The following is a 21,834-nucleotide window of genomic DNA, read 5'->3' as shown; positions in this document are numbered from 1 at the left end:
TGCATCTTTTATTTATATTCATGAATTAGCGTGTCAATAACTGAAACTGTTTCCTGTGTGATCACGTGTTTGATTTACAATAAAATGATTGTCTCTATGGGTGCTTTCACTCTCAGATCAGGCCGGAAAAGTCGGACGTGTTAGGCGTTAGCTTGAAGGGGCATAAGTGCCGGAAGCTCTGAGGCCTTCCGTTCACAATAAAAGCTGGAGGAGCGGTCCGTTACAGGATGATTCAGCGGTTCGTTTGATCTCGTCCGAGCAGCGGAAGCCGGAAACTCGTCACGGGCTCGAGTTTATTCAGGGGTTGGATTCTGCTGTGAGCTCATAAATTCAGCCCGGATACAGGTGAGGGACGTGACGTCACAACCAGGACGGCGGGAAAAAGAAAAGAGTTTCTGGGTCGAGGACATTTGTTCTGTACCTTCAGGGAGTTTGAATATGCGGACCTACAAAATAAATTGGTAAACGTAATTTAAAAAATAAGATAAAATAACTACATAACATATAATTAATAAATAAAACTGATTAAGAACAAAAAGCCCCAAAAGAAACATGACCTTTAACGTGGAGACTGAACCTCTGACGTTGTGACGTAATAACGTGCAGGGGTGTGTGTGTCATCATTTCTCAGAGTCCAGATATTCTTTTTATTTTTGCCTGTGTTCATTCAGCTCTTATTCTGAAGGGTCCGAGCGGAAGTGTGTTCGTGCGTGTGTGTGTGTCTTGACGGCGTCGGGAGGAGACGGAGCATCAGACACGCAGAAGCTGGACCGACACATCTGGACCGAGAGCGAAATCTCTGGAGCGGAGACGCGCACGAACGGAGCGCGGGCGCGCGGACAGGTGCACAGCTGTGTCTCCTCAGCGTCATCCCGTGACCGCCAAGCCGGGCTCGCGGGCATGGCGGAGGAGACCCGCGTCATCTACCACCTGGAGGACCAGGACACCCCCTACCTCGTCCGCATCAACGCGCCCGCGGAGCGCGTGACCCTGGCGGACTTTAAGCACGTGCTGAACAAACCCAACGTGAAATTTTTCTTCAAGTCCGTGGACGACGACTTCGGGTGAGTCACGTGGTCCGTGCGCTCATTGATCCGTGGTCGGGTGAGTGTATTGTTCCCGTCACGCGATGTTTGTTATTCTTAAGGTACAATCACCCTCCTGCGCATGTCAGGGTGGAGCAGCTGAAGCTGACCCTCAGCAGCAGCAGCAGCAGCAGCAGGACCTCAGGCACCTAACAGGGAGCGCCCCCCACCTGCCTCCTGTCCAGGTGGAACAGGTGTTGTCCCCTCAGAGCTTGAGGTCAGAGGTCAGCCTGGAGCCACGCCTTTGGCGCCATCGGGGGTGCTCCGCCCTCTTTCCAGTCCTACACTTGGAGAAACCTTAAGGTGGCAGCAGCAGAGCCCGGTCGGAGCCTGGTGCTGAGCTGCTCCACCCGATGCTGCACCTGTGGCCTCGGGGTCAAAGGTGGGCAAGTCCGCTGTACCGCACGTGTGCAGCAGCTGTGGTGGACAAGGCGGAGACTGGGTGGTTCTTCCTGACAGGAAGTTCTCTGGAGAACATGTTGCTCCGCTTCATCCACCCACTTTCAAATCTGTTCACATCTGTGGCGTCCCCGTGACATCGGGCTCCCCAACATGTTCCCGCCCTCCGGTCTGAGGGTGGTGCTCCGGGGCTCCTTCTGCACGTTTCACTTACTCTGGTTTTTGCTGTTTTCACGTGAAAGAGCTTTTATGGAGCGGCGCTGTGACGTGGGCACGCTGCAGCAGGTTCCACGCCTCAAACTCGTCTTTGTATTTGTGTGGTTGTAAACCCTTCTGCACACACAGGTCACAGTCTGTGCAGTTACACACTGCTGTGTGTCCAGCAGTCCAGCCTGTGTTTCAGTTTGAGCTCTCCTCATTTTTATTCACTCATTTACTCTGAACCGCTGATGAAACAACTGTTTAATAATCTGAGCTTCTATAATCCCACACACACACACACACACACACACACACACACACACACACACACACACACACACACACAGGGCTTTTATGACAGACTGTACGGCTGCGTGGAGATGCAGAGCTGGTTTCAGGGCTCGGATTATAACCAGGTTCAGGTTTGGGGGATGGTGTCTGTGACTGTGTGTCCTCACAAAGATAGGCAGACCAGCACATGTGTGTGACCCCTCTCAGCTGATGCTGCGATGATCGATCGTTCTGCTCAGTATTGATCTGTGACTCTGAGTGTAACAAAGAGGAGGAGAACACCCGGCGGGGTTTGTGTCCCCGCCACAGCTGCAGTAATACTCAGATTGTGAATATGAGATGTATGTAGCAACCATAACACCGCCCACTTTAGACCCTCAGCGTTGTTGTCGTGATGTTAGTCCAGTTTGTTTGCATCTCTCTCCTTCTAATTGGCTGCCCCTCACAAATATGAGGTTTTGATAGCAGGTGGGTGTGGCTTTTGTCTACCTGATATGCCCACATGTGCTATTAGATATTTTTAGAGTACTTATGTTTAATTTTCTTTCATGGCTAATCCTGATGTGTTACAGGGTGGTCAAAGAGGAGATCAGCGATGATGACGCCAGGCTGCCCTGTGTGAACGGACGGGTCGTCTGTTGGGTCAGTAACACACGAACATGGTACAGCTGAGTTTATGAGGACTGTTGACGATGATTGAGGACAAACTCTAAAATCGTTCCTTTGTCTCAAAACGACACAGTCAGCCAAAGCACACACCTGCAGGCACACCTGCAGGCACACAACAGCTTTTTTCAGTCACATTAAAAGACTGAAACCACATTTTGTTGTGTTATTTATTGGATAACTGGAAGACACTGAATGGATTCTAATTAGAAGCTTCCCCACTCTTAAACCTTTATTACAGAAAATTCTTTGTCCCCACAATGTCAGTTGTAATTTGTGTCCTCACAGTGGTGGTAAACAGGCACAACTCGCACACAAACACACACAGGTGTGTCCTGAGCCTTCAGGTGTTCATCATGTCTCTCCTTGCAGTTGGTGTCATCAGACACCTGCCAGCTGGATTTCAGAGGTTCAGATGTCCAGTCTGTGGTCACGCCCACCAATTTAGCCCCGCCCCCTATAGAGAGGACAGGTGGTATCGGAGACTCCAGACCGCCATCCTTCCAGTGAGTACACCGGGGCCCAGAATGCAACACGTGTTGTAGTGCAGGCCTCAATGCTGACAGGAAGTGATGTCATGTCTGTCTCAGTGCTGCCACTGTGAGCCATGATGAGCTGCAGGGGTCAGAGGTCAAACCTGCTGTTTCAGAGAGGCTGCAGAGGAAAGATGTGGGTGAGCAAGGTAAGATGCAGAGAGAGAGAGGTGTCACCTGCACACCTATTAAACAGTGACAGGCATTTCCTGCCATCTGCTGATTGGCTGTGGTCTCTACAGGTGATCGCCTGAATGGCCACGCCCACTGCCCAGCTGATAAGAGGGGGGTGGAGCCAACAGGTGGCGGCGACAGTTCATCGACCCAGCAGAGCAGCGAACTGGAAACAACCAGTTTCTGCTCCTCTGAGGAAGACTCAGGAGGAAGGTCAGTCTCACTCACAGACACGCCTACCTGTACCTGTGAGGACCCTCAGTGAACTCTGACCTCTCGATGATGCTCATAATCAGCAGGTTAACACTTTCCCTCTGCTTTAAGTATGTAAGGTAAGCTCATGACATCATCAGCAGACCTTGCTGTGATTGGTGGGTTTGCTATGACATGCACTCGCCGCCCTTGGGTCTGCTTCTTCTGCTCCAGTAATCCTGTTCACACGCCGCTCTCCTTCTCCTGCTCTGATTGGCTGCTGCAGGTCAGGTGACTAGCGCTGCAGTCTGTATTGTCCCGCAGATAAAAGCGTCCCAGCTCATCCATGAGCAGAAATAATGTGTTCCCGCCTCTGTCCGTCCGTTTTTGCAGGTTTTCTCTGGATTTTAGATATTTTTTTTAGTTTTAAATTTGAGCCTCGCAACATTTTTATGAAACATCGCTCACAGGTATGTGCATGTCACCTTTCTTTTAATGATCATAGTGATAAAAATAATCATGTATTTATTTGGACTTAATCTGTGAACAAATGATGTTTATTTTGATGACTGTTGTTAAACTTTCATCAATAATTTTTAATATTGATGATAATAATAAATGACAGCGACGACTTTTAGTCTCACTTCCTTTTATTCATTTTATTAACATAAAATCAGACCTTTCAGACGTTTCCAAAAACAGACAGTGAGTTTATGTCCAGTGAAGGTAACAAAGTGATACCCTCGGCACAGCGGTGATGCTCTGTGGCGTGAGTCGTGACACGCTCGTTTCCCACATCCTGACCAGACAAAGAAATTAGTTTGGCGAGGAAACGTTTCCCCCCGAGAGCCGACTGAAGCTCAGCCAGCGAGGCTCGATGTACAGCAGGCGTGGCCAGCTTCAGCTTCCCGATGACGTTCCTAAGCCAGCATTCGGGATACACACAAACACATATACACATAAAGGGGGAAACAGGGGACTGAGAGAGGAGCCGAGACAACAAACAAGACACAACAGATCTCAGTGAAGGCGCGTGGGTTCGTGCGTCCGCTTTCCTTCAACACATCGAGCTTTTTTCCTGTTTGTTTGTACAAATATTTACATTTTGTCTTTAATTTTTCCCGACTGAGTGACCACGCCCAACCACACAGGTATCTGTAAGCTGTGAAGTCAGTCGGACTGAACCAGGTGTGCTTCCCTCTGTGACATCATTTCAGGTTCAGCCAATCAACAGAGCAGAGCAGCTCCTCACCGCGTCTCATCAGGCGTCAACGCCGCCGCCACCGGAAACCCAAAACACAGCGGATGGAGAGGGTAAACACACACACACGCACGCACACTGACATCAGATGGCGTTATTGACAGAGTTCAGACACTTCCTATTTTTTCCTGTAACAAACGACTTGATTGGTCGGAGGCCATCGGCGCCTCCTCAGCTGTGGCGGCGCTGCACAGGAAACAGATGTGAGTTTTCAGGCGACCTGTGGGAGTGTGCAGGGTTCAAAGGTCAGACAGACGGACCAACAATGGTCAGGGTCACTGTGTGGAGGCCTGTGGGGTCTCGTGCGTTGGTTACCATGGTGACAACATTCCTGCTCTCAGGTGATTTGTTAATCCTCACAGGTCAGGTGACAAACCAACTTCAGTGAAAGTCTTTTCTACTGAATTCTAATGCAGCGGTTCTACTCACATCTGCAGGCTGGTTTTTGCCTCCTCGTACCTGTGCGCACACGCAGGTGCTTTAATGTGGGCGGTCTTTGTGACCAAAGCCGTCTGACCTTTGAGCTCACGGAGGTCAGTCAGTCATGTGACTGGTCCAGGCTGACAGCAGGTGCCGCTGATGAGTCGGTCAGCTGACTCAGGACTGCGGACACCTGTGGACTCTGTCAGTGACGTTACCTGATGAACTTCCTGTCTGAGGGGGCCGTCCTTCACCTTCCTCTACTGTCTGTCTGTCCGTCCGTCTGTAACTGTCTCCTCTCTCTGTCCGTCTGTCTGTCAGTCTGTGTCTTTCAGCAGTGTCACTGACTCCACCATGTCGCTCAACATCATCACTGTAACTCTCAACATGGGTGAGTACGCTTCAGTACGGGTGAGCGCTGCTGCCGATCACACCGTAGCCCCGCCCTAAACCCTCCCCTGCTTCCTGTTTCTCTGAAACTCCAACTGGACCAAAAGTAACTTGCTGCTTGTTCAGTCACAGCTGAAAGCACGAGCTGAGCAGCACGCTCATGCAGGAGCACAGTCAGAAGTCGCCTCCTGCAGGACATTAGAGAGAACGCAGGTTTAAGAAGCTAGAGTTATTATGGAGCGGCTGTTAGCTCGCAGTGACAGGGATGTTTGCACGTAGCAGCAGAGCTCAGGGTAACCCTGCTGTGTGCCTGCCTGTCTGTCAGAGAGGTACAACTTCCTGGGCATCAGTATTGTCGGTCAGAGTAACGACAGAGGGGACGGAGGCATTTACATCGGCTCCATCATGAAGGGCGGAGCGGTGGCGGCGGATGGACGCATCGAGCCGGGAGACATGCTGCTGCAGGTGCCGCTCATGCCGTTTAATCCGCTTCCTGTTTTAAAGGTGGTGGTGAGAAGGCTCACGATGCTGTGTCGTATGTGTGTCCGTCAGGTGAACGACATCAACTTCGAGAACATGAGCAACGACGACGCCGTCCGAGTCCTCCGAGAGATCGTCCACAAACCGGGGTGAGACCTTTTGCTTCATCCGTAAGTTCGCCATGGTAACCAAGGCCGATCACGTGGTTTAAAGTCAGCTTTGATTTATCTGACAAATGAATCCGTGCGGGAGCTCAGGTGTTTTTCCTGCGTCGCAGTGGAGACGCTGCATCAAAGGAACGCTTTAACCAGACCGTCGAGTCTGTCAAAGCGGTCAGCTCCGAGTTGGGGTTCATCCGATTCTGCTGCTTTGGTCTGAATGAAATTAACAGCAGGTGCTCTGAGCTAGTGTTCGCCAATCTTTTGGAGCCACGGCACATATTTCACATCAGAAAAATCCATTACAGTTACTGTTTAAAAAGGTGGTATTCAGAATACAGTTACTTGAAATGAATGGATTACACAACGGTCTTTTCCTGTTTCATAACTTAGGCTGTCCCCTCTCCATCTTTGGTAATTTCATGCCAGTGGAAACCCAAATAAAACGCTCATTGAGAGGCTCTAATGCCTGTACAGCCTTACCTAATGTCCACCTGCTGTTACTCGTTTATATTAAGATTTAAACATCTAGTTGGTGTTGGTGTGGAGAGTAACCTTCAGTAATGAATCACACAGCAATAGGACATTTATGTAGTTGTAAAAAGAATGATATTAAGTAATCCAAAGTATTCAGAATACGTTACAAAATACATTTTGGGGCATGTGATCTGTAATCTGTAGTGGAATACATTTTAAAAGTAACCTTCCCAGCACTCCTCCTGGATGGCATCTACGTATCGTTGCTAGAAGGTTTGATGTGTCTCCCAGCACGGTCTCAGGACCATGCAGAGAGATGGGCAGTTATGGGTGGACAGGGCCGTAGAAGGCCCTTAACCCATCAGCAGGACCGGTAAATGCTCCTCTTTGTAAGGAGGAACAGCGTCCTCAGAGCTACAGACCTCCAGCAGGACACTGGTGTGAATGTCTCTGACCAAACAATCAGAAACAGACTAACGAGGGGGGTCTGAGGCCCCGACGTCCTCTAGTGGACCCTGTGCTCACTGCCCGGCACCGTGGAGCCCGACAGGCATTAGCCATAGAATACCATAATTGGCAGGTCCACCAATGGTGCCCAAACTTTCCACAGACGAGAGCAGGTTCACTCTGAGCACATGTGACAGATGTGAAGGGGTCTGAGAACGTTATGATTTCATACTGGGTATGGTGGGTTTGGTGATGGGGAGAATAGAATCACATAAAATAGAATAGCCTTTTATTGTCATTGTGCACATACAATGAATATTTTGGGCAGTCATTGGCTGTGCTCTGCCGTCACTGATGGTCTGGGGAGGCATATGGTAAATGGACTGATTCTTATATAGTGCGTTTTTACTCTCCTGGAGTACTCAAAGCGCAGTACTCCAGGTTACAAGACGAACTGCCAACTCTTGAGACACGGTCGCCCCATCCGAACGAGAGGGGCACAGGTGGAGGGAGCAGAGGTAGTGATGGTGGAGGACTTTGAATACCTGGGATTGACCATCCACAGAGAGGTGAAGAGGAGAGTGCAGGCAGGGGGGGTGGGTGGAGGTGAGTGTAACCGAAGGAGAAGTTTGTTTGTTTTCTTTTTATTGAGCATCAACAATGTAGTACGAAGATATACATGTAGCAAGGCCACAATGCTCCTTCTATATATCTACCCCACCCCAAGAACATGTTGGACAGCGATCCAGAGGGGAAAAATTTAAATACATAAATGAATAAAGTGAATTTAAATGAGGTGCAAGGAAATTCACCATATTTGAAGATGTGCACTTAAAGGGAAGTTTGCACAAAATTAATCACAATCACACAGAAAAAGGATGTACGGCAGCTGTCAAGCATCTATCAGGTGGGTATGGTTTTAATTTTCTCTAAATGTTTTAGCGATGTATCCCAAACAGCAAAGAATCTCTCCTTCGACCCCTTGAGAGCGTACTTATCTTTTCCAGCTGTATGAACTGTGTCAGGTCACTGAACCACAGAGCCGCTTTGGGTGGCTTCTTTGACTTTCAATGCAACAATATCCTTCTGCGTGCAAGCAGTGTAGTGAAAGCGATTGTGTTTTTATGACTTCCTTAATGTTCCATGTCCTCTATCTCTAGCACCAAATATACCCATAGCTGCATTGGGTTGAAGCTCAACATTCAATGCTTCAGACAGTGTTTTGAAAATTGCTTTTAAAGTTGGACATGACCAAAACATGTGTTAAATCTGCAGAGGGATTTCTACATCTCTCACAGCTTGCATCTATGTTTGGAAATATTTTGGCCAGTCTTGCCTTGGAGTAATGAATGCAGTGTCAAATCCTGAACTGTATGATGTTTAATTTGGCACAGAAAGTGCTGTTGTTTACTCTTAAAAGAGCGCTCTCCCAGGTCTCCTCCTCTAAGTCCACCCCCAGCTCATCCTCCCAGTCCGCTTTGATCTTTGGCATTGTTATTCTGAAAGGAGGCTATACAATTACTAGTTCTTCAGATTAGACCTTTAGGCTTAAATGTCAGGTTCAACAGATCATCTACAGCAATAAGTAGAGTTATATTTGGAAAGTCAGGGTTATGATGCTGAAGGAAGTGGCGAACTTGAAAGTATCTAAATAAGCTGAACGAGGGAGGTCAAGTTTGTGTGACAAATCCTGAAAACTTGCCAAGACACCGTCTATGTACATGTCAGAGGCTGCTGTGTGAATAAAGTTACAGTTTGAATAATGACCGATCTGTGTCATCTTCCTTTCAGTCCGGTGACGCTAACCGTGGCAAAGTGTTGGGATCCGAACCCGCGAGGCTGCTTCACGTTGCCGAGAAGTGAGTTATCGTCGGTATTTGTTTGGCACACAAGAGGTGTTACATAAAGTAAAATGATTACATGACACATCCAAATCTCCACAGGCGAGCCAGTCCGTCCCATCGACCCTGCTGCCTGGGTGTCTCACACCGCCGCCATGACGGGGAGGCTCCTCCCACTATACGGTATTACACCCACCATCCTCTGCACCTCCCGTCACCTGTCCATCAGATGCTAACCTGCTACTTTTTTCCAGGCGTGAACGAGGAGAACCACCTCAACATCCACAGTGACATGACCATGGTTGTCAAGGCGATGGCCAATCCCGAGTCTGGCCTGGAGGTCCGAGACAGGATGTGGCTGAAGATCACCATCCCCAACGCTTTCATCGGTAAGAAGTCCGGCTCATATTTTGGTCTGAATCCTGGAACCGTGACCTTTAACCTCTGATGACCATCATGTGTGGGTTCAGTCACTTAGGAAACCTCATCGTCTCGTCTTCACGTACTCGCTCTTCGCTCTGACCTGGTCTCCGCCCTCAGCCGATCCAGACCGTCCCTCCACTCTGTGACTTTTTACACCACCAATGTTAGAGCTACGAATGACGTCCGTCACACACAGTGGCCCTTTGTGTGGTACCCTCAGCTCGTTTAGCCTGCGAGCCAGCGCGGTTTACCGGGACGTGGCCGCCGGCCGAACCCACACTCCCCTGTAGGAGCAGGCGCTCGCTCTGGTATCCCCGTGTTGGTGTTGTTCCTGAATCGTCAAAGCTAACGTTGGTCTGGGTTCAACATGGCAGGTGACCTGTCACGTTGTTGTGATGTCATTGTTTTGGACCATGGGAACAGCACCGCCCCCTTTTTGGGATTTTTTTCCCGAGGGGACAGCAACAGGTTTTTTTCCACATTGCTATGACATCACAACAATGTGATTGGTCACTGGCCATGTTGAACCCAGACTAACGTCTTGATGCATTCTCAATCATCCAGGAAAGTAAATCTCCAAAATGTTGGTCCAAGTGACTTCTTCAGAGAAGACTGAAGAAGTCACTTGGATGAGTGACGAAACGTTTCTCCCACAAAACGCTACGTCCAGATGAACACAATCAACTTTTTGGAGAACCCAGACTAACGTTAGCTTTGAAGTTCCAGATGCGACAGCAGCTAGCAGTACTAGCGTAAGAGTACGGAGAGGTATGTCGCCCGCGGGGTGCCATGGTAGCAAAACCATCATCATCAGTGTGCCAGGCATTTTTTAACCACACTGAAGTGTGCGGGTCCCGAGATAAACCCTTATCAGCTTTGAGATGAGCAACTAAGGTTCTAACCAATGAGAGCACAGGATACTACACTGGTAGTAAATACGCTGGAGGGTTACCTAGGCAACCACAGTGTGCTAGCGAGGAGCCGTCAGACAATGAATGGCGCCCTGTGAGGACGTTCACTCCACGAGGCTCGGAGAGCGAGCAAGTACCAGTTAGAGCTGGTTCTGGTTCCAGGGACGTTCCTCGGATCCCCGCAGAGCTTTGGTGGCTGGACTGCAGCGAGGGCTGGTTTTAGGAAAGCGGGAAGTTATGTGTGCCTCACCTTTGACGGCCTCCCTCCGCCCCTGCAGGTTCAGACGTGGTGGACTGGCTGCACCGCAACGTGGATGGCTTCATTGACCGACGTGAGGCTCGCAAGTATGCCAGCAACCTGCTGAAGGCCGGGTTCATCCGACACACCGTCAACAAGGTGACCTTCTCCGAGCAGTGCTATTATGTGTTCGGAGACCTCTGTGGAGGTGAGGGCAGGAAGTTAAAACCATTTCATAATAAGAGCGTGAGTTTGAGGTTTCTGCTGCGCTGATCATGACTCTGTGCTTCCTCCTCAGACATGGCTGTGATGTCACTGATGGATCAGGAAGGAGCCTCCACACGAGGGTCTGACTGCGACCAGCTCACCTTCCCCTACCAGTACCCCATCCCCCACCCCTACAGCTCCCCCCACCCGCTCCACCAGCTGCCGGCCCTTGGAGGAGGCCCATGTAGTGAAGGTAACAAACATGCTCGTGTACAAACACTCGCAGTGGGTTCTGATTGGCTGTTACTGATCAGCTGGCCGCTCTTGTCCAAATATGGTCGCTGTGAAATGACTGACATCATGATGTCTGAAGTAATGATGGTTTGTTGTGACCTCACAGGAAGCTGTAGCAGCGGCTCGAACTGCAGCGATAATCAGGAGGAAGGAGCAGGAGGGAGCGAATTGAGAGCCTCCAAACAGGAAGCGAGTGCCTCTCCTGAGAAGCGTCTGGAGGCGGAGCCTCTCAGTGACAGTCGTGTCCAGCGACCTCTGAGCTGCTTTGAAGACCTCCTGCCGTCATCTAGAGGTCAGCACCATGACCTTCCAACAGCCCAGCCTGGAGTCTCCGCCTCCCGCCAGTCCTTCCGCATGGCCATGGGAAACCCCGGCGACTTCTTTGTGGATGTCATGTGATCACATTGGGAACTGGAAACGTTTCCGTGATTATAAACTGTTGAGTTCGTAGTTTGAATGAAGCTGATTCAGGAAAGTTTGCTCTTCGTCATATTTAGATTTTATTTATGAACCTCCACTGTGAAGCGGCACACCTTTGACCTCACCTGCCTCCAGCACTGTCCAACCCGCCATCCTCACGTGTTTGAAGATCGGAGCAGCTCAGAGGCCGGGAGCGTTTGATTTGATCCGTTATCACGTCAGGACCTCGCTCTGAGGCTCTTCTGTTCTCCATCGACGCGGGGTTCTCTGGTTCCTGTCCGTGAGGATGTCGCAGAGGGAAAGCTGAGCTTCGTCTCCAGAAGTTGCTGGATGTTGAATCGTGTGCCGGGTTGGGCTCGACAGGAGATCCAAACCGGAAGCAGAAGCAGGTTCAGGTCAGCGAGAGGAAACGGGAACTAACTGCAGATACGCCCTGCCAACCCGGCTGTCGTCCGCAGGCCTGCAGGTCCAGCAGGTCCAGCAGGTCCAGCTCACTGACGGTTCCTCGAGTCCGTGCTGACCCGGTTTCCTGCGCACACTTCAGCTGCTCGTGTCTTCGGGTCACTTGTTTATTAGTGACAGCAGAGTGAATGAGACGTTTGAAAGTATAGAAAAGCATAAACACCAAACCTGAAAGAAATAAAAACCCAGTGAAACCAGCAACATGGTCGGAGGATGGTCCTTCTTGCTCCATCACAGCTTTCAGAGAAACGCTGTGTGTCCTCTGCAGACATTTGAGTTGTTTAAAACAATAAAAGTCTTTGAAATGTGTGAAATGCTTCTCTCCGATCTGCACGCTGAGCTGATTACAGTAGGCTGTTTGAACGATGGGTGGCGCTGGACAAAAACTACAAAACACAGAGGCCTCATGGGCCGTGAAGGCTCTGTGAGACAGGTGAACACCACCCAGAGTAAGAATCTGGTTAGATACCAGTGTGTGTTACCTGGCTTCATGGACAGATAGAGCTGGGTGAAAATGTATGCTATGTCTTCTGATGATACTGCCTAAGGGAAGCATGTATAATGTAGGGCAGAGCTGGTCAGAATTGTTTTGTTATTTTTTATTCATGTGGATATAGTGCATATGACATAAATATCACAAGTTTATTTTTAAAACAAAATAAACGTGTTATTTTTCATGTGATGTGCATTTATAGACATACATGTTCAATATCCACATGAATAAAAATAATAAAGTAACTTATTCATTTATACCGGTAGTGTAAAAGTCAAAGACTAGGAAATATTTTCCACGTGTGTGACCAATAAAGGTTATCTTATTATTTGAAAAAACAATCTAGAACATGTAAAAACAGAGAATTGTGTCAGGTGACCCCGAAGAGCTTCAATCTGAACTTTTCCACTCAGAAACAAAACACGCCTCTTTCATTACTGCGTTGTAGTGAACACCAGTGGTGGAGCGGGGGGGGCTTAAGCCCGGGTCTTTTTGTCAGAGGCCCGGGGTCTTTTGGAGTGTAATTTCTTCATAGTTAGATGTCTGGCTGACAACTGTATAAAACAAAAAGTACACACAATATTCGAAGCACATAGTGCACACTGTGGGAATTTACGACTGTGTGTAAATCCCCCCTGATATTGGTATGATCCGAGCTCAGGCACTAACCGGGGCGGGGCAGCTGCTGCCTACGAGTGCTCTGTTAGAGAAGCGCAGACAGAGGAGAGCTGAAGTTTGACCAGGTACCAAAGCAAATCATTCGTACTGTACAGATAATGTAAATATGACGGTGCATCACTAAAGATTGATATCAAACTGATCACTTGACCCATATTACGTTACTTGTTCTTCAAGTGAATCAACAAATGGCGAAATGAAAAGCCGAACAACAACAATGCTGTTTGTTTAGAGAGTCTCAGCTTACATGTGTTTATTTCATATTTTCAGTTGTTTCCCTCCACGGCTAAATAAACTCTCTAAACTGGTTTCAGTAATGCACTGATGTACAAGCATGGACATAAGGAGCTTCTTTCAAAGAAAAAACTCTGGCAGATGTTATTTTATATATTATGCTTTGTATGTTGTTCAGTATATTTCTATGCAAAACAAGAGGAACTTCAATACACAGCAGGATATTCACAGCTGAAACCAGATATTTACACTTTATGGAAAACACAAGAACAGTTTTTACTGTACAACATCAATTTAGAGTCAACTTTTGTTTTAGATAAATATTGAAACATCTTTTGAATTAGTTAAATGTCAGAATAAAGAGAGACAGAGCTTCTATTTTTATCACTTTCATCAAATGTAGGAGTACAAGTACACTAAGTTTATTGTTAATTAATAAGAAACTCCAGACGATTCCATTCTGAGCTGAAGAAGCTTCTGATTGGTTCGTAGAGTCCATGTGAGTAAACTGGTGGCACAGCTGTGGATGCATATAAGGCAAAACACAGAGCCTGTTTCTGTGACATGGGAACATCAAGAGATGTCAACAAAACACCAGGAACAGAACTGTGGAGCTCCATAAGTGTGGCTCAGTTTGAATACAATTTGGTGCCATTTACAAGAAATACAGACAGTTTCTCTCTTTACGCTTAAAGTTAACAAATATGTTTTTATATTTATCTAAAAAATAAACATTTAGTCTGATTTGATGTTACAATTAAAAAAGTGTTTTTATCTGAAGAGTTTGTAAATATCTGTATAACTGTGTATTTGATGATTGTCAGCACAAAGAGGAAGAGAGGGAACAAGAGCAGGTGAGACTCACATGTCAGTCAAATGGTTGTTTACCAAAAGTATCAGCGTATCACAGGTCCTCATGTATCTCGTACCTCGTGTTTCTTTTTAGGTTTGTTATTTTTCAAATTCTATATTTATTAAGTTCTGCAGCTTGTTTGCACAACAAGGCTAAATAATTATATAAACTTTGGTAGAATTAAAAAAATAAGTGTAGTGCAGGTCTATGATGATTTTTAGTGCTGCTATCATCTAGTTCTGATTCTGGTTCTGTCTTGGTTAAGTCCTCAGTAGTCCTGATTTTGCACTTGGCTGTGGCTCAGGGGGTTGGGAATCGCATCTGTAACCGGAAGGTCGCCGGTTCGATCCCTGGGCTCTCTGTCCTGGTCGTTGTGTCCTTGGGCAAGACACTTTACCCTACTTGCCTACTGGTGTTGGCCAGAGGGGCTGATGGTGCGATATGGCAGCCTCGCTTCTGTCAGTCTGCCCCAGGGCAGCTGTGGTTACAACTGTAGCTGCCTCCACCAGTGTGTGACTGAATAGTGGCGCTTTGGGTGCCTTGAAAAGCGCTATATAAATCCAATTCATTATCATTATTAATTCCGGATCAGTTCTGGGTCTGGTTGAATTGGGGTTTAGTCCTCGTGTCTTGATACAGCCCTGACTTTGTTCTGCCTCGCTGCTTAATTAAAAAACTAGTTTAAGGTGTCCTGCACATGTGATATATATTTTTCCCTATATGAAGTCATTTTTTTTAACAAAACTCAAAACAGAGCCAATTAATCTTTCAGTCATTTCTAAACCCCCCCCCCCAAAAAAAAAAAAAAAAAAATCCCACATACATACTACCCTTTAGGGCTAAGCCCCGGGTGTTTCAAATGTCTGGCTCCGCCTCTGGTGAACACGTTCTCCCACGGTCACCCTGAAGCCTAACCTTGGTCTTTGGGGACCCCTGATGTCTGGGCCCGGACGGTGACGTCACTGGCTCGCGTTCACGGTTCGCTCTTTTCTGCTGGGACGCGTCCCAAACCGTTCAGCTGCCGCCTCGGGCTCCGGGAGCGGGCACGGCGGGGTCCGGGACGCGCCGGTGTTCGAACCACACCGACACCAGGCCCCGGGCCGCTGGCACAGGGAGCCGCTGGGGTCCCGCAGGGCAGGGAGTGTCCCGGGGGAGGAAGGCGGTGCTCTGAGTGGGACGCGGCCGGCGGGGCTCCGTCAGCTTACGCGGAGCTCCGCCGCGGCGCAGACATCTTGGCACCGAACGGTGAAGACGGAGGGTCCGGTCCTGACGCCCCGATGGATCGACGGTGAGGCTCGCGGTCCAGGAGGAATCCTCGCCGGGAGCCAGCGGCCTGTCCGCGGGGCCGGGGAACACCGGCAGCGGTCCGCGCTCTGCCCGTGAGTCCGTCCGTCCGCACTGCAGCAGCGGTGGCTGACCGCTGCGGCAGCGCTAGCAGCAGCTGCTAACGGCTAGCTCCGAAGCAGCCGTCAGAAATCCCGGTTTTCGCTCCTGGCGCTGACCGCTCCCGTCTTTCCCGCCTGAGCTGCGGTGTACTGTCCACAGTGAGAGCCGAGGAGCCGCCCTTCAATTCGGCTCACCCATAAGGAAGCTTCGTGTAAGACAAACGAACCTTTTTAGCGTTTTTATGTGTCGCTGTCGTCGATAAATACCATTCTCGTGAGCGGCGCCGAAACCTACGTGACTGGGTAGAAACATCAGTCCTCCCGTCCAGGTACAAATAACTGGGGGGACACACGAGGCTGCCGAAAACAGCGGCACAGCCTGCCGTTACCGGCCGCTAAACGATCTGAAGGGTTTCCTTCGCCATCCCGGGAAATTTAACACCAACGTTAAAACGGAGATTTCTTCAATGGAGTTCGGAGTGCGCCCCTTTTAAGGTTTATCAGCGGGTAACTGCAGGCTGTCAGCGTACATTTTAACCTTCAGTGTGGAGATGTTCTTGTTGTGTGCACATATGTGAATATCAAAACGCCTTTTCGTGTCTACGATTAAAATAAATATGTCATATGAAACAATAAAAGGGGAGAACATGTCCGCCAGCATTTAAACGCTTCATCTTTATAATCTGAAGCATCCGCACGGAGTGGTGTAGCTTGACGTTTACAGGGAAACCACAAATGCATCTTCATATTTATACAAACGAGCTTTCTTTAGAAAAGATGATGTATATTTATAAGAAGGTAAACTGACAGCTGGTCTCTGCGTGTGAAATTAAAATAATGATGGACTCTGCTTTATTTACGACGCTCTGTTCAGGTGCTGCTCTGACAGTCAGATTTCAGAGTGTTCAGCTGCCTGCCTGTCATAAGGATTACTGCGGATTCATTTCCAGCTGAGCGATGTTTCTGTGCATGGATGCCGAGGTCCACATTTCATGTTGCAGTTTAACATTATGTCATCAGCTGGCCAGGGATGGGAACTGATAGGAATTTAGCGATTCCAGTATTGATTCTCTTATGGATTGTTTTTCACCAGCATCACTAAGACATTACAGTCATGTAAATGAATCACACGCTGTGGGTCGCATGTTTGAGCGTGCTGAGGTTTCCTTCTTCTTTGTACTCGGTAACATATTACACAGAACACTTCGTTCTACTATTCGTTACTTTCATGTTCCTCTGTAAAATGATCTGAAGCGCTTATAATCACCATCTAACGATATAACCATGAGGCTACAGCCCCACATAGCAGCACGCACCTCTCTCAGGTCTTTTTCTTAGTACAGGGGTGGGCAACTCCAGGCCTCGAGTGCCGGTGTCCTGCAGGTTTTAGATATCACACCTGAATCAAATGATTAGTTAATTACCCGGCCCCTGGAGAACTACAAGACAGGTTGAGGAGGTCATTTAGCCATTTGAATCAGCTGTGTTGGATCGTGGACACCGGCCCTCGAGGCCTGGAGTTGCTCACCCCTGTCTTGGTACAACGCAAAAATGAAAACCAGCACAAAAAGCGGTCGCCACGGTGATTCTGAACAGGTAGAGGAGGCTGCAGCCTGACGGCTCATCTGTTTGTTACCTGGTGCACTCTGTGTTCTTGGCTAGCTCAGCATTAACATGCTGTCTGTGCAGTTGCTTGTAAAGAGTGAAGTTGTATTAGCAGCAGACTGCAGTTTGTATCTCGCCCTTTTGTGCAATAAAATAAAAGTGACGTGCATATCCACGCTGGAGACTGCACCGCCGTTTTCCTCCTCCGACACGCCAACTAAAATCAGCTGATCATAGCACGAGTGCAAGAACCGATAAGCGGGATCGATAGCTCAACGACCAGGAGGAATGGAGTTTTCCGAGTCGGGAACAGTGCCCTCTGCTATGTGAAGTGTTTCCCAGGCGCTGCCTGTAATAACTTGCGCCCTGTTCTTGTCTGTGCAGCTGCAACTCTCCGTTATGATTGGCTCTGACTGACGGTGTCAGCTCCTCATCCACGATTGCGGGGGAGGTGTTGATCTCCAGAGCTTGTCACCATGACAGCATGCTCAGAATCTTTTACTCAGGGCAACCTAGCATGATTCAGGGCTCGAAGTCATACTCCGAAGTTACTGTAGCCCCTCCCCTTTTAGACAGCTGGCTTCTGATTGGCTGACCCTCACAGGCATCTGTATGGTGCTTATGATGTCATATAGATCCCAGAGTAGAAAAGTCTTAAACGGCCCTCACTGTTCATCCTCCAGCAGTAACCATGGAAACACGTTTCCATGGTAAAGATGTTGGAGTGTTTCCACACCCATACAGGATGTAACGCAGCGAGCCCGCTGAGGTCATCCATACAGATTCATTAATGTTGATTGATTACTGATCGATCCGGCCCAGAACTGAAACCAGGAACACCTGGTCATGTGACAGCTCGTCAGTAGCTGTAAATGCAGAATGAACCTAATCTGTGACGGTCAGCTGGGGTCAAAGGTGAGACGCTGCACCAAACGCTGCTTCCTGTGATTGCCCTCTGCAGCGCTGTCACTGAAGCATTCCGAGGTTCAGCTTTCCATTTAATCTCGAATCCAGCCATCTGTCTGATGACGGTGAGTGGAGGAAGCTCGTTGTACCGTCGGCCGTTTCCCGTGGTTACCGCAGCCTCGCTTCACTCTCTTTTTGGATGCTGAGTCTGCGTCAGGAGGCGGGGCTGCTTCGATGTGAAGCTGATCGTTTAGATTTAAACTCTGATCTCACGGTTGCACCACGACTCTCCTGGACCAATCAGAGGCAGTGTGGAGTCACACGGTGTGCTGTGCTGTTCGATGGTGATCAAGTCAAGTCAACTTTATTTGTCAATTCTGCCACATGTACAGGACATACAGAGAATAGAAATTTCGTTACTCTCAAACCCTAGTGATTAAAAAATGCGATGGAGCCCTGAGGCAGGTGCTCTCCCACCGCCGTTGCAGAGCTGCGTGCTGAACGTGACGCTCTGCAGCTTCCTTCGGTCCTGCAGACATGCAGAGGGAGCCTGTTGCTAGGCAACAGCAGCAGGGCTGCGGCGCTGATGGAAAGCTCAGTGAGTGACGCCGGGCTCACAGGTGAGCTCGCTGGTCCAACCTCCAGCCGATGCACAGCGTCTGCTCCGACAGGCCCGTCAGGACCTCGGGTATAATGGAGACGTCTGAGCGCAGCGTTCGAACAGCTGGAGCGGCAGCGGCGTGGACGTTAGTGGATCAAACACGTAGCGCACTCTGACCCGGACGACCCCGATCACCTCGTGTTCAGGCTGAGGAGGCAGTCTCAGATGACGGAGAGCTTTTTTTACGATGTTGGCTCAACTGTGCGTGTGCATCGGGGTCTGTAACGATCACCGCGGTGTCGGCCATGTTTGATATCTGGATACAGTCAGGTGCAGGTGACAGGAACAGGAACCCCAGAGTGCTCACCTGTCCTGTTCAACCACCTGAGGACTGACGTAGCGACGCCAACCCGGCGACCGTGCGGTAAAACCCGCCGCTCAGCTCCACAGGTCACGTCTGTGGAGACGTGACCTGTGGAGACACTGAGTTTTTGGCACGCTGCTCTGACCTTTTATTACTGAGTGTTTCTGACATCGAGCGAGTGGTCGCGAGCTCTGACCACATTCCTGCATCGCTGCACGGATGCCGTCAGGAATCATGGCAGATCGGGGCTGGAGGACATTTCCTCTTTAAGGGAGGGCGTGACCGAAAACTGCGGCGCTGACCGACGTGTTTGGAGGTGTGGCTGCGGGGGAGGGTAAAGTGTGATTTCAGGTATTACCTCAGCAGTGTTTCTGTGACCCAAGCTGTGTCCCAAAGCGTAGGCTGCGTCCTCCTGAGGACCCGGCCTTTGCGGTCTACGTGGGCCGGGTCCTTTGAAGACCGAGAAGGCCGGAAGAGCGAGGTTGTGAAATTGGACGGTCCAGCCTTCAGATTTGCGTCATCGCTGTCTGGGTGGGGTTTAATGAACTTGGCCGTCTGCTCCGTGCTATCTAAATATAACAGGACACTGGAGTAAACTCTCGACCGTCTCACACTTCTGTTTAATCAGTTTTCTGTTTGACGTTTATTCAGCTGTGTGAAAATCCTGGAGGAACCCACCCGATGGATTAATAAAGTTTTATTTAATCTAATCTAATAACTTTGATCTCAGCCAAACCGATTTACTTTTACGATTTAAGTTATCCGAGTGACTTAAATATCACGTTTAACCTGAGTAGCGAAAGACAGCGGGGATCCGCTGCCCTCGCCAGCTCGAGTGACCATTGAACCCCGGCTAGTAGGGGTGCAACGATACTCGTATGGATATTGAACAGTTCGATACAGTGCTTTCGGTTCGGTACGCATATGTATCGAACAATACAAATTTAAAAATTTTTTTTATTTTATTTTATCAACTTTTCTTCTGACTATGCTGTCTGTGTTGAGCGCTCAGTGGATCTGCGTTCGACTACTCCGCCTAGGCTGCACTGTCGAGCGCAGATCCACTGAGCGCAGCACAAGCACAGAAGCGAAGCTCATTGCAACATGGCAAATTTATTCAGATTTTGGTTTTCATGTGACGTATGACCCTGAAGGTAAGCGAGTCATGGACTAAAGTAAAACAGTATGTTGGATGTGCCATGCAATGCTCAATTACATGGTGGGAACTAGTGTGTTAGCGCAGTTAGCTCGTTAACGTGTTGGTCGTCCAGCCCCACGCACGGGGCGATCCGCGGTAGCTCATTAACGGAGATTTGCCGTGTTGTGGCGTTAAGGTCATTTCAGATTAACGCTGACAGCACTAGTGGAACACAACGAATATGACTGCACATTTACTCCGACATCATCCTAGTGCAAAGACAAGTGGAAGCAGACAAAAACAACAAGCAGCATGCTACAAACTTTACCCGAGTCATTTACAGCCGTTAGCACAGGATTCTCCTTATGGGGACCTGATATGTTTAATATGCTGCTGAGAATATAGCCCAGAAGAAGCGTATAGTATAGCTTTTATTTTGAAAGAGCCATTTCTCTGTAATAAACTCTCTTTTCCAAAGATGAGGGATTCCTCCATCAAACTGTACTTTTGAGTTAAAATATATATTTATAATTTTAATAAATGTCAAATTAAAAAGGTATGAACATTTTTTGTATCGAAAAAATATCGAACCGTGAATTTTGTGTATTGTTGCACCCCTACCAGTCAGCTGTCGAGCTGGTGGGTAGCAGACGTCTCTGAAAACGTCGGAGCACTTTTGCAAATATGTGATATCTTGATAAACCGAGCAGATATTTGAAGGTTACACAGCTGCATTCACGCGAAAATATGTAAATTGTCATTGTTGGAAACTGGAATTGGCTGAGCTGCGCTATGAATTCTGGGATATGGTGGGCCACGAAGGACGCACCCGACCCATCCTTCAAATTCGGGGAAATAAAGGGCGTATCTGTCGGCCGCATTTGAAGGAGTCGACGAATTGGGACAGCCTTTATCGCCTGGCTGTGACGTAATCAGCCTTCAAATGCGGCCTCCGAAGGATGCAGCCAACGTTTTGGGACACAGCTCCAGTGTGTGGTTTGTTTGTTTTTTCCTAAACAGGAAGGGGCGTGTCCCATGGTGCCGCTGTGCTGCTGCTGCGGCTCTGTGGTTTTTTTAGGTTTTGATTTTTGTAGCGTTGGACAAGAAAATCAAAACCTAAAGAAAATACAGCGCTGACAGAACTTCCTGCAGGGGGCGCCAAGCACCAGGCTGCTGGACATGAGGAGGTCTGCACACTTCCTGTGACCTTCATCAAGTTTCAGGTGAGAACAGGAAATCGTCACATACACGCTGAATTTCACTCTTCATCATCTGCTGCTGATTAACTCCTCCTCTTCCTCCTCCTCAGGTTTTGTGGCTCGTTCAGGTGTGACAGTCTTGGAGGCGTCGCTGACCTTCGGCGATCACGCCACAGCTGGATGTTTGAGGCTGATGTGTGCACTTCCTGTTTGTGATCGCTGTCAGAGCGTTTCCATCTTCCTCAGTAAAGCAGAGTGAAAATAAACTTTCCGAGTGTCTCAGTCTGTTTACGTGAACCCGCCCATCACGCTGACGATGTCATCATGCTGATTAGACTCCTTTGATTTGACATTGCAGCCTGTTTCAGCCACCAGTGCTGACTGGTGCTGGACCAGTGAAAGCGGCGT

At 48.7% G+C, this 21,834-nt stretch overlaps 1 protein-coding gene across 1 annotated transcript; it reads left to right on the top strand.

Moving 5' to 3' along the window:
* Positions 1 to 109: 109 nt before the first annotated feature.
* dvl3b (dishevelled segment polarity protein 3b) lies at positions 110 to 21,692 on the top strand. Its single transcript, XM_085380905.1, has 17 exons — positions 110 to 1,064; positions 2,549 to 2,618; positions 3,015 to 3,148; positions 3,233 to 3,324; positions 3,418 to 3,562; positions 4,759 to 4,855; positions 5,544 to 5,613; positions 5,938 to 6,077; positions 6,165 to 6,241; positions 8,966 to 9,033; positions 9,118 to 9,198; positions 9,270 to 9,404; positions 10,628 to 10,795; positions 10,886 to 11,047; positions 11,195 to 15,607; positions 21,248 to 21,450; positions 21,537 to 21,692. Exons 1-15 carry the CDS (start codon positions 901 to 903, stop codon positions 11,485 to 11,487), a joined length of 1,896 nt encoding a protein of 631 aa, XP_085237031.1. The 5' UTR covers positions 110 to 900; the 3' UTR covers positions 11,488 to 15,607; positions 21,248 to 21,450; positions 21,537 to 21,692.
* The last annotated feature ends 142 nt before the right edge of the window (positions 21,693 to 21,834 follow it).

The sequence above is a fragment of the Rhamphochromis longiceps genome, linkage group LG14 (genome assembly GCF_057381845.1).
Source record: "Rhamphochromis longiceps isolate RC_006_pf linkage group LG14, R_longiceps_female_GT1.1, whole genome shotgun sequence".
Lineage (NCBI taxonomy): Eukaryota > Metazoa > Chordata > Actinopteri > Cichliformes > Cichlidae > Rhamphochromis > Rhamphochromis longiceps.
The sequence above is the reverse complement of the archived record's forward strand: the minus strand, read 5'-3'. Positions and strand labels throughout refer to the sequence as shown.